The sequence below is a fragment of the Megalops cyprinoides genome, chromosome 12, assembly GCF_013368585.1.
Source record: "Megalops cyprinoides isolate fMegCyp1 chromosome 12, fMegCyp1.pri, whole genome shotgun sequence".
Classification (NCBI taxonomy): domain Eukaryota; kingdom Metazoa; phylum Chordata; class Actinopteri; order Elopiformes; family Megalopidae; genus Megalops; species Megalops cyprinoides.
The window spans coordinates 26,037,989-26,050,260 of record NC_050594.1 but is presented as its reverse complement, the minus strand read 5'-3'; the positions used below and the strand labels follow the sequence as shown (position 1 = coordinate 26,050,260).

The 12,272-nt window shown below is 50.9% G+C and overlaps 1 protein-coding gene across 5 annotated transcripts in view; it reads left to right on the top strand.

Moving 5' to 3' along the window:
* ppp1r13ba (protein phosphatase 1, regulatory subunit 13Ba) overlaps positions 1-12,272 on the top strand; it is a 60,918-nt gene that overhangs the window by 8,787 nt on the left and 39,859 nt on the right. Inside the window, exon 1 of one of the 5 annotated variants that reach the window (XM_036541886.1) lies at positions 5,449-5,559. The exons of the other annotated variants lie outside the window; for them this stretch is intronic. Within the exon in view, the coding sequence (XP_036397779.1) occupies positions 5,449-5,559 (111 nt within the window). Of the gene's footprint in view, positions 1-5,448; positions 5,560-12,272 lie in introns of those variants that run through there. 5 annotated transcript variants of the gene reach the window in all.

The window sequence follows — 12,272 nt, the reverse complement described above, 5'->3', positions numbered from 1 at the left end:
GTGCGTTTCTGTCACTCTTGAGGGGACGTGACACGGCCTCTCTCTGAGCGGGACTGCCACGGCCGTGGCCCACCATCCCGCCATCCTGCCACGGGCTCGTCAGCTGTCCACGCCGAGCTGTGGGAGCGCCCGTCCGTGCTGTCTGCTGCGATTGGGGACAGGGCGTTTTACTCTCCACACGAAACCGGGGCGCTGACGGACAGGAAGTGGACATTAAATACGTGCGAAGAGTACGTCGGCGGGCTATTCATACCGTCACATCTTGACAGAAGCGATAGCCGATCTGCGTTTAGAGGAGGAGCTCCCGTTTGTTCCCAGGGGCGATGTCGCACGTCCAGTCAACCGAAGAGCCATCAGTCTCATCACGTGACTTGGTAGGCAGCCAATAGGGGGTTAGCGAAGGCTGAGCACGCACTTTTCCTGTCAGGCTGTTGTCGGGTGCCTCGGTCATTTCAGATCGAAAAAACTCATATCGCGTAAATGCCGTTCAAAGATGAACCACACCCAGCTTCTGCTGACATGGACGGTTGAAGTTCAGGCTGGGGTTGCTGTGCTGGTAATACAGTGTGTGTTATACGAATGCGTGTATTTGATTTGTGGGAGGAGGATAAATCAGAGCAGTCGCTGCGGCTTGCTCAGTGTCTTTAGGGCTCAACGCAGGAACTGGTCTGGTCACATTAATGTTGTCAACAATACTGGCACTCCGATATTACTCAGGTACTAAATTTAAAAAACGGTTACAAACTTCATTAATTATGCATGCTGTATTACTGAAGTAGTGAAAGTATTTGAGCTGCCTGTACTTGTATGATGAAAACTGCACCTTTACATTCATTTAAAACACAGTCAGTTACTTGCCAAAAAGGCCTCCCTTTATGTCTGTGCACTGCTCCCATACACAGAACTGACATTTTAGTGCTAATGCGGGATTAGATTTCTCAACCTCAATACTAACCTTTTATTAAAGCAAAGTTTTTATATGCGGTGTTCGGGTGTCTCTTTTTTTCTGTTTCATATTGAAAAGGTATCAAATACCATGAAAATGAACTGATATCGTATATCAAAATTCTAGTATCGTGACAACCTTAGATCACGGATAATGTCATTCTCGGCTTCTGAGAATAGCACCATGCATTCACCTGCAGCATGCATTGGAGTTGAGCAGTACTGTCAACAATGGAAACGCACTCTGCTCCAACCCGCTTCTTAGAGGAAGAGAAAGTGAGTGAAAAAGAAAGTGGGGAAAAGGGAAGTAGCTGCCCGGCGGCCCCCCCCCCGCCCGGCTCCTGGCTGTCCCTCACATGCTGAGAGCTGCTGATCTCATATCGTGTCAAAGATAAGCGGGGCCGAAGATAGCGGGGCCAGATTAATGGGAGAGCACTCTCCATGACGGGGGCGCTCTCGGAATCCTGATTCCTCACAGGAGGGATTTACTCCGTGCCGGACAGCGGGGAGGCCGAGCGGGGCTTTGTTTTCCTGACCCCAGCGTGTCTCTGAAGGTGGGCGGCTCTCGGCTGTCTGCCTCAGGGCTGGAACGTCTGGGGTTGTGAATTTGACTCCTCTTTCGCACCTGGACTGAATGTTAATGTTAACGGCCTGAACATCCCTGCGGCTTCAAGTTATCACATTTGATTGCTTCAAAAGCCCTGGTCAGACTGTTATTTTTTTCCTACTGTGGAAATTCATTACATATTCATTCGTATCTTTGCTTAATGTATCCCCCTTGAGCCGCGGAATGGAAGAGCCTTTCAAATATGAATGGCTTCCATCACAAGAGCTTTGAGTCGGGGAGGACGTGGCTCTCTTTGTGCTTCTCAGGAGAAGGATCACTTCACAGCCCACCCCGTTATCGAGCTAGAACTCTCCCCACTTCACCTTATCCGAGAAGCGGGGGGCCAGGGCTTCGCTCGAAATGTCAGGGGAAAGAAACGGAATTCCCGTCGGGTGCGAAGCTGATGGCTGACCCTGCTACAGGCTAGTCTGTCTCCGTTCCCCCCTGAGCGCCACCCTGCAGGACCCCTCGCCTTTTGTGTAAATCTGCCCGCTTGTTTGAGGCTGTCCGGCCTCGGTAATGTACGGGAAGATGGAGTGCGCTGTTTACCGCTCTCGCCCTCGGAATCGCGGCCAGAGGAATGAGCCCTGAAACGGGCCGAAGACGCATTTTTCCCCGGATGCAGCGGTTGCCATAGACACCTTATTGACCGGGCCCCGCACCGGAGAGAACAGGCCGTAAATCAGCCCCAAACCCCCCCCCCCCCCCGCCTGCAGCACCCCCCAGCCGCGTTGTGAGAGCCCTGCGCCCAGCCCAAACAGGACTCTGTTTACCAGCCCGGTTACGCCGTTATCTGCTGCTGGGGTCTTTATCGCAGGAAAGCTGGACTCCGCTGCGGCGGTTATTTTTACACGGCGGCGGCCCGGGCACTGAGGTCAGGGCTTCGGGTGAAACGCAGGACGGTTTTTTGTTTTGTGCATGCAAACCCGGCCGCTCCGCACAGTCGCCCACAGGCCTTTCGTGACTAAGCCCGGCCCAGCTGCAGGGGTCGCGACCCCCAGGTGTGGGCCGCCAGGTTCTCACAGAGACTCTATTTGGTGACTAACTGGTCACCGACCTTTTGGTTGATAATTGATGTTTCGAGGCATTAGCAGTCTAGTAGCATAAAGGGCCTGTGTTTGGCTGCTAGATTTATGACTCAGAAGCATGGAAGGTTTGCACAGGGTTTAGATTTCGGCTCTGCTGGAATTATGGGAGCTCAGTAGTGGCGCGAGAGAGAGAGGAGGAGAGGCTGGGAGGCCTGGCCCTCCCGCTCCCATTCCTACATAGGCAGACTCTAAATCAGCCCTGGATCTCAAAGGCGAGGGGCAGTTTTTCTTGTGTGGCAGGTCAGTTGACTCTTATCACCTTACGTTAGCTTCACAGACTGTAAAACTGACAGGGGGTTTTACTGTTCAAACCTAAGAGATATGCAGCAGGTCTTAAAAGGGCAGAAATCGGTTGGGCCTCTCTGGTTCTACTGATCTTTTAACTCAACTAAACTTTGGCCTTCTGTGTGATATTATACTGGATATTTTACTGAAGTGTAGTTGGAACAATCTTAAAAACACTCAGTTGAGATTAATCTCTACTGTATTTACGCAAACCTTAAAAAAACCATCTCTGCAAAATTTAAAGACGTTTTCTCCTTTCCTGCTGTCTGTCTCAGCCTGATTCATCTGACTGTCATATTCCAAATGCTTGAAAGAGAAATGCTTTGGGTCTAAAGCAGACTAGCTGGACATCTGTAATTGAAGCAGATCTACATCGCTTAGAAAATATTACTGAAAATATAACTAGTAACATTTCTGTGCCCATCAAGACGATACCTTTCTTCAGTCATTAAATGCCATATGAAATGGCAGCATTAAGTTTGAAAAGAACCAAGAAGCATGCCTACAGTGTGTTAATACAGTGGCCTGGTGGGAAAGCTTTGTCGAGCCTCTGCTGTGCGAAGCATTTGGGGAAATGATCAGTGCAGTGTGCTCGCTGAGCCATTTTAGCCATTCTCCGATCTGAATAAGCAGCGCTCATCAGAAGCTAATTAGTGAGTTAGACCCCCGGCAGGACCCGTCATTACTGCAGGTTTTGCATTTTGACTTTCAAATGATCTCTGTGTGTAAAGAGTGTGGGCGGTTTTTTATTTTTCTTTTTTTTTTGGGCATTGCTTGCGGGCATTATTTTGGCCGGGTTGGCACGTGTGGTGCACCATGGTTTGCTGCCGTGGCCAGTATCCGAAACTGATAACACACATGACAAGCTCTTGTTCTGTAGTGTTTGGGGGCAGGCGGTGTAGTCTGCTCAGTCCATATACACACACACACACACACACACACACACACACACACACACACACACACACACACTGACTTGCGTGGCCCAGTGCAGATTGCAGCCTTGCCACTGTCATTTCCATTAGCATCTGCGAAGGATCAAACGTCTGCGCAGCGGGGGACTTGTCACACAGCTGACAAGTCATCAATAACTTGTTAGCCCGAAAATTGAACGATTTTCTGTCATTTACTTCAGTGGTGTTAAGTCGCTGGGGCAGAGGACAGCTCCTATCAGCTCTGATATTTTCTGGTTTTACAGTGTGGGCGTTTCGTTGGAGCGTCCAAAAGAAGTTACACAAACTTGCACTTTTTATCACGCTATCGTGGACATTATTCTTTATGGCAAAGCAGTTGTGAATTTATTTCGGCTGTATTGAGCACTAAGCCAAGTATGTAAGTTTTGTGGGTCACGCATGGGGCATGAACTTCATTGATATTTGTTGAATCCAGTAAAAGCAGGCATTTTCCCTGCCCACAGCCCCTCAGAGTGAGATCACTTAAAGTGTTATCCTCTGGGTAAAATGCTAATGGTAATAACATAAATGTACAGTGTGCTGAGTGTGTTAGCTGGAGTGAATGTTGATTGATATTTCGGGGCGGCGGTTTGTTGATGAGGCGCAGCATGGGCCCGGCCCGTCCCCCGTGGAGCTGCTTGTTCCTCGTTTGCTGTTGAAGATGAGCAGATCCCAGAGCGCGGGCGTGATGTGATCAGAGAGCTCATTAGCGAGGGCGGGCTCAGTGCGGGAGGGAGGAGAGGGGGTCCGCAGAGTCAGAGGAGGCTGACCGTGTGGAGAGAGGCACTGAGTTCTCCTATGAGAGAGGAGAGGAGAGGAGAGAGGAGGCTGACCGTGTGGAGAGAGGCGCTGAGTTCTCCTGCAAGAGAGGAGTCCAGGTCGTCTGTGTGGAGAGAGAGAAGCTGGAGAGGAGAGGAGAGGAGGCTGCACTCCTCTGTGGGAGAGGAGAAGAGAGGTTGAGAACAGCGGAGAGGACGCTGAACCTGTGGAGAGAGGAGAGGAAAAGAGAGGAAAGAAGACCAGGTTGTCTGTCTGGAGAGAGACGCTGGAGAGGAGAGGAGAGGAGAGGAGAGGAGGCTGAGCGTGAAGAGAGGCAGAGAGGCTCTGTAGAGGAGAGGAGCCCGGGCTGTCTGCGTGGAGAGAGGCGCTGGAGAGGAGAGGTGGTCTGCGGGGTGTGCCGTTCCCTCCTATCAGCTGCCTGTCACAGCGCAACCTGTCTTCTCTCATCAGGCGCTTCTTATCTGCGCGCCCGTCACCAACGCGCCTGGGGAATCTCATTCTGGAGGGGGCCCAGTGACGCACCCCAGCTCTCTCTCCCTCTCCCTCTCCCTCTCTCTCTCTCTCTCTCTCTCTCTCTCTCTCTTCCTCTTTCTCCCCCCCCCCCCCCCTCTCTCTCTCTCCTGTCTCTCTCTCCTGGTTCCTGCGTTCTCTCAGAAAGCCTCACTCCTCCTCGGCATTGCCACAGGGCTCCCAGCTTCGTGCTTGAGCCCCCCGCTCTCTCTCTCTCTCGCTTGCTCGCTCGCCTCGTGTGTGTCGGCGAAGAAGGAGCTTGATGAAGAAGTTCTTCGCCATGGTCCTCCACAACCTGGTCAGCCTCTCCAAGGACAAGCCGTGGCTGCCGGAGCGGGCCCGGCCGCAGAGGAAGGAGGGCAGGAAGGGACGGACGTCGCGCGGGGCCAAGGTGAAGGCCGGGAAAGGAGGGGGGGGGGGGGGGGGGGGGGGGACTGCAAGGCGTTCTTTAAATAGCTCTGCTCTTTTGGCTCCGGCCAGGCGAAACTGAGTTGTGTCAGGCCTCTTGCCATGAGGAGAGGGGGATTTAGGCGTGTGGCCAGGGCTATACCAGTCTCTCTGTGGGGGGGCAGAGGTGCCAGCACCTTGTCCCCCTCACCTGGTGCGTGTCGATCCATCACTGCCACATGCTGTAGGGTGTGAGCAGCACTACAAGGTGTCAGCCAATCCGGTTCCTGTTCAGCTGCTCAAGGCGTTCACCTCCAGTGGTGCTTAAGAGCGAGTGACACGGCGAAGGACAGGCCAGTTTGGAAGGGCTCGGTCCAGGCAAGCTCATGCTCCCAGAGTCTATTTACGAAAGAACCAATAACCTCAGTGAGCAATTGGTTATTTTAGTTCTATTTCTGCCTCCCCTGCCACTTAGTACTCATTGTCCATATTGAGCAATGCTAACCGAGTTTTCAGTTCGTAATGCAGTTGTAAGTTGACATACTGCTTCGGGAGGTTGTGTGTAATTGAGTTACTTTGTGAGATGGGAAGGTTCATGTGGTACAGTGTGCTGTTGCTGGGAAGGCTCTTGCTGGGGCTCGGGTCACGGGAAGTGCCGGATTAGAAAGAGAGGCATTTTTGTTTTATTCGGCCCTTTTGTCCGCGTTTGTAATCTGATTTCATCCTAATGTTCCGCCCTTTTTATTGGAGAAAAATGAATTGCATTGCATTGCAATTGAATTTCATGTCATTCAATAGGTTATATCCAACTGAGAAAACAATCTTTAGATTAGAAAAAAGTATAAATTAAACGCAGTGTGTGTTTCAATAGGGGGAGTGTTAATGTTTGAAATCCATTTTCTAATCTGCGGTAGCAAAATCTGCCCTTATCTGGGGGGAGAATGTATGACATACATTGTATAACATTTTTTTTTATTTATGAATTGATGTCGAATTGTATTTAAAGAAAGTCTATGTGTATTTGAAAGTTGATTGACAGGTTGGAGCGGTCACTTTAAAGTGGCCAGTGACTCATGTGAAGGATTCCTCCGTATCTAAAACAGTTGGTACAGACTGTTTCTGTTCTCCTCTAGAGCTGTAGCCCTGTCTCTCTGTGTTGATATTTAAAGCGTGTTGTTTGGTGGGGGCTCTGGAAGGTACTGTACAGGAATGTTTTCGTGGAGATCAGCTGTTCCCCACCGATGATTAGCGCTAATTGGCCGCATACCACAGGCGGCTCCCACCGAGCGCATGATTTGCTCTCCGAATCCGGCGCTGTTTGTCTGTCTGTCTCCCGTTTCTGGCGTGTTGTTTGATCACACCTGCAGCGGGGATGTGGGTGGTCCGCTATTGTTCGCTTTTGGACGGATTCCCGGGCTGTTGAATTCCCGAAATATTAAAACTGCTCTTTCCCCGTGGACGCCATGCGAGCTCCAAATGCTTGGCTAGCAGCAGCTCCCGCTCGCTGCTGGCTGGAGCGTTGTCCTCCTCCCGCCTGAGCTTGAATGCTCTTATTGGGCTGATTGCGAGTGCGTGGTGTCCCGTGGTTGCCATGGGGCCTGCGCTGGGATCAGCTGCGCCCGGCACACTTTTCAGTGCGTCTTCTAGAAAGCGATCTGACAATCAAGCAACAGAACTGAGAGCAGGGGTTCAAAGATTCGCGGTCACAGGTCTAACCTGGGGAAGAATGTATGACCTTTTTTTTAGGCTATGGATTGATGTTGAAATGAATTGTAGTTTAAGGAAGCCTGTTTTGATTGATTGGTAGGAGCCATCACTTTAAAGTGACCAATGATTCATATGCATGGGCGGCATTGTAGCATAGTGGTTAAGGAGCAGGACTCGTAACCACAAGGTTGCTAGTTTGATTCCCCATGGGGACACTGCTGCTGTGCCCTTGGGCAAGGTACTTAACCCAGAATTGCCTCAGTAACTGTCCAGCAATATAAATGGACAACATTGTAAAAACCTGTAATTGTTGTGACTCGCTCTGGATAAGAGCGTCTGCTAAATGGCAATAATATAATGTGAATGCAGGATCCCATAATTTAAGCAGGTGGTGCAGGTTGTTTCTGTGCCTCTCAGCAGCTCTAGCACTGTCTCTGTCTTCATTTTAATTCACACATTCATTTGGCGGGGTCATTTGCAGTGTAATTGGGGAAATCGCTGTCTCTGAAGGCCACCGCCCGCTCTCAGTGTGCCGGGAGCTCCCTCTCTCTCTCACACACACACACGCGCACACGCACACACACACACACACACACACACACACACAGGCAGCTGCGGGACGTCCCGGCGCAAACCCCAGCGGTGCCCGTATCGCTCTGCAGCGACCTGCGTCCGCCGCGCTTGTTTACTCCTGTCATCTTCGATCTGAGGCGGGAGAGTCCCCCGGGGAGACGCCGTCTCCTGCACGAGAGATCCCCGCGCTGTCCGTCTCTGCCTGAGGGGGTGCGGGCCGGGACAGCGTGCGATCGGTGCTGTGCGCCATGCGGCTGCTGGATGGCTTTTCAGAGACGTGCCGAAGGAGTACATCGCATTATACTATATTACATTATCGTCATTTAGCAGATGCTCTTATCCAGAGCGACTTACATAGGTTACAGTTTTCACATGTTATACATTTATGCATCTGGACTTTTTATTGAAGCAGCTGTGGTTAAAAGTACCTTGATCAAGGGTACAGCAGCGGTGCCCCAGCAGGGAATCGAACCAGCAACCTTTCAGTTACCAGGCCACAGCGCTACACTACCACCCCGTGTGCCATACTTCAACAATGAATTGGTGGAAAAAAGTTAGCTTTTTGTGGTTTTTCTAGCATCAGTAACGTGTAAATTGTCTAGGTCAGTGAAGTGCTACTCAAAAATTTGTTACACAAACATATACACATGTACTATTATTGAGAGCTTTGATTTAATTTTAAAATATGTACTTCACCAATTTAGTTTTGCCTTTTCTGAAGGCTAGTTCTAGTAAACTAGCTTGTTGTTTCTTACTAGATTTAATGTTCTGAAAGCCTAATGTACGCATGCACGTATGGGGGGAGGTGTGAATTATCTTCGGCCCAGTCAGGAGACACACACAAGCACGGAGGACTCCCTAAGTCTATATTTAAGCTCACATTTTTGAGTTGGGTCATACATGGAAAGAGGTGTATGCTGATCCTAAATGTCAGACGTGGCCCTCCTCGTCAGGCTCCCAGCGCTGTTTGTGTGGGAGCATGTGTAGCTGGGTTTGGCCCTGGTGTCATGTGGATATTCTCACACACAGGTTAGGGCAGCGTTTCCCAAACCTCACCTGGAGGACCCCTTGTCCTGCATATTTTAGATCTCTCCCTGCTCCAACACAGCTGATTTAAATGGTCAATTTGTTACTAAGCAGCTTCAGGAGTTCATAACGAGTTGATCATTTGAATCAGCTGTGTTGGAGCAGGGAGAGATCTAAAACATGCAGGACGAGGGGTCCTCCAGGAGAGGTTTGGGAAACGCTGTTTTAGGGCACTGGGCCCTTTTACAGACACAGTGCAGAAGCAGAGTTGCTGGCCTGGAGGCCGTGTGTTTCCCAGCCAGTGGCAGGCGTCAGTGACACATTACCTGAGGGATATCTAGCCAGGCTCTTTCATGTGGTCTTACCGTGGTTATTTGTGTGTGCAGCTGCTTGAATCTGCACACAGGCGCTGGTAGCCAAAGCCAGTGTGAATAAGTAAACGGGTGGCCCGACTCGGGGTCGCATGGTACAAAGTTGCGTCTCATCTCTAAGGCTGCAGTCCTAGTGGGCCTGAGCCTGCCACTGTGGCACCTCTGGCCTCGCCCTCCGGCAGCGCGGGGGTTATTTCGGGGTGCGTCCTTGGAGCCAGCAGTCTTGGCGCTCTCACGCACCGTCTGAGATACTGCCGGTCCTCCGGCAAATCTCCACACAGGGGCTTTGGAGGGATTATCCTGCTTTTCCACAGACGACAGGAGCCTCACCTCAAATGGATTCTGATGAGCGGGTGTCTGCGGGTGGGTTTTCACTTAAACCCCTGCTGAGCGCGCGCACACACGTATACAAACACACACACGCTCGCGCGCACCCCCCTGATCAGATTCGTTTAGTTTAGCGCTGTAATTCCAGCCCCTTGCTGTGTGTGATTGTCTGTTTGCGTGCATAGGTGCCTGTGTGAAGGTGGAACGTTACGGTGTGGGCTGGGTGAAGCGTTTCCCTCCCTGCATGCTAGCTGCTGTGTCTCTAACAGAGGGGCTTGTGTGGAGAAGCACTTGAGAGGCAGAGCTACCAGTGTGAAGCTGTGGTACCATGAATAGCTCTCTCCCTGCAGCAGTGAGACAGGACAAGTCTATCTGCAGGACCATGTAGTTGTGTGTGTCTGAATAGGGTGGAGAAAGAGAGTAGTGTTTGTATAGTATGTGGTGTTCAAGTGAATAACGAGTGAGAGGGGGTCGGTGTGTTCACCTTGGACGTTCTCCGCTGAAATATGTTTGAGACTGATTTGGGGTCAGCTGTTAGCTGCTCTCCTGACCATTGCTCATAAAGAACTCTGGCACTGCAGCAAAAATGTAATAATGACTTTAATAATGCGATGTAATGTAACGCGGTTTCCTTGGTGCTCAGCTATTAACACCTCCCTCTTTTTAATGCTCTTCATCAGCGATCAGCGACTCCTGTTGTGAGACAGAACTCCATCAGAGCCCTGCGCACTATGCTGTCCTCCTCGAGAGTGGTGCGATGAGACTGTGTGTGTCTGTGTGTGTGTGTGTCTGTGTGCCGGCCTCCTGAAGTCCTCTGCACAGTGCGGTAAGGCTGAGCTGCACAGTGTGACAGTGTGACAGTGACACCGCTCTGGCTGTCGTGTCCGGCACGTGTACCGGCGGGCCGAGCGCGTGACGGCGCACAGATCGCCCGCGCTGACACACATATCAGCGCCCGTCCTGGCACGCGCTCTCCAGCAGGGTCGCCCCGGCCGGCCTCTGCAGATGCAGGGGGGTGGGGGTGAGGTCGCAGAGCCTCGGGGCAGCACACTGCAGACGGACACAGACACGGCGTGCTGAGCTGACCTCGTCCCGAGCGTCACGCTGAGATCCACAGACTGCAGCACGCTTACGAAAATGTGCTTCTCCATGCACACATATGGTACGAAAACAAAGTGGGCCAGAGAGAAGACGCAGGGATCGTACTGTGAAGTAGTCTCACACAGCGACCATGAGAGTCTTTTTTTCTCTTGCACAGAGGAAGCAGGATTTTGCTCTGGGGTGCTTGCCTTTTTCCCTATCCTGAAACCTGCTGGACAAGCTGCCGTTACAGCACCTGCTGAAAGTGACGGTGACAGCACTGATGGCAGACACCGATGTGACAGAGAGAAAGAAGAGTAAGCACGTTCCTGCAGGCTGACTTTGATCGCCCACATATGGTCCATCAAACGTTTCCCAAACGTCTCCCAAACGTGTTAATCAAAGCACAGATGAGCCAGCCTTTCGGTGTAATGGATCGTCATCTTCACATGATGAAGGCTGAGCTGTTGATTTCTCTGTGCTTGGACTGCAGCACATGCAGGAGGCATCCCCTTCATCCTGTCTGTGCTTGTGAAAGGGTATGCATGTTCCACCCGGGCTGTGAGCAGGGCAGAACTGTGCCCTGTGCGGCAGTGTAGCATAGTGGTTAAGGAGCAGGACTTGTAACCAAAAGGTTGCTGGTTTGATTCCCCACTGGTGCATTGCTGCTGCCCCCTTGGGCAAGGTACTTAACCCAGAATTGCCTCAGCAAATATCCAGCTGTAAAAATGGATAGCATTGTAAAAAACCTGTAATTGATGTAAGTTGCTCTGGATAAGAGCGTCTGCTAAAATGCCAGTAATGTAATGTAACTGACAGATGTTTTGGGAGGTGGGAGTTTGACACGCTGAGCCGTGTAAACGGCTGGTGGGGCTGGTGTTTAACCGGAGCAGCAGTGCCAAGCAGAGCAGGGATTATGGCTCTTTTTTTTTGTTGCTTATGTTGTGTATGTTCTTGTTGAGTGTGAACGGAGGCAGCCCCAGTGGCCCTGAGGGGATCCATGCACCCTGGCTGACGAATCGCTACACTGGCACAGACCTGCCTGCAACTGGGTCTTACAATGGCATTACATTCTTTCACTGAGGGGGTCTTCTTCAACATGGTGGCACCACTCAGCTCTTAATTTTCTTTCTGACTCGTTAAAAAAAGAACTAACTAACGGTATGGTAACCTGCATTCTCCTTTGGCTTTAAACTTATATCCCACCAGCAAAACTGTGCTCATGAAGTGACTTGTTTTCCAGCACAGCCCTGGTGTCTGTTATTATTTGTGTTGTCATTTGTCTACCTGAAAGATGCTCCTGGGATTTGGACTTGGATCATCAGAGCTGCATGCTGGTCACATGACTATGTGCTGCAGGCGCTGGAGCATCAAAACAGGAAGGGCTGCAAATTCTCCACCCTGGGTTAGATAATCCAACATGATCACAGACACATCATTAGTTTGTGGGTTGAAAAAGGGACTGTTTCCCATTCTCAGTGGGGTATGCAGTAGGAAATATGATTCTCACCTTGTCATTTGTTGTTATATATGTAGGCCCACTTAGAGTTTGTGGTGCCTTTTTGTGAGAGAATTTGTTAGAGGAGGACTGGCCCTGCCGGCCCAAACATAACTCCTTCCTGGTTTGTGGAGC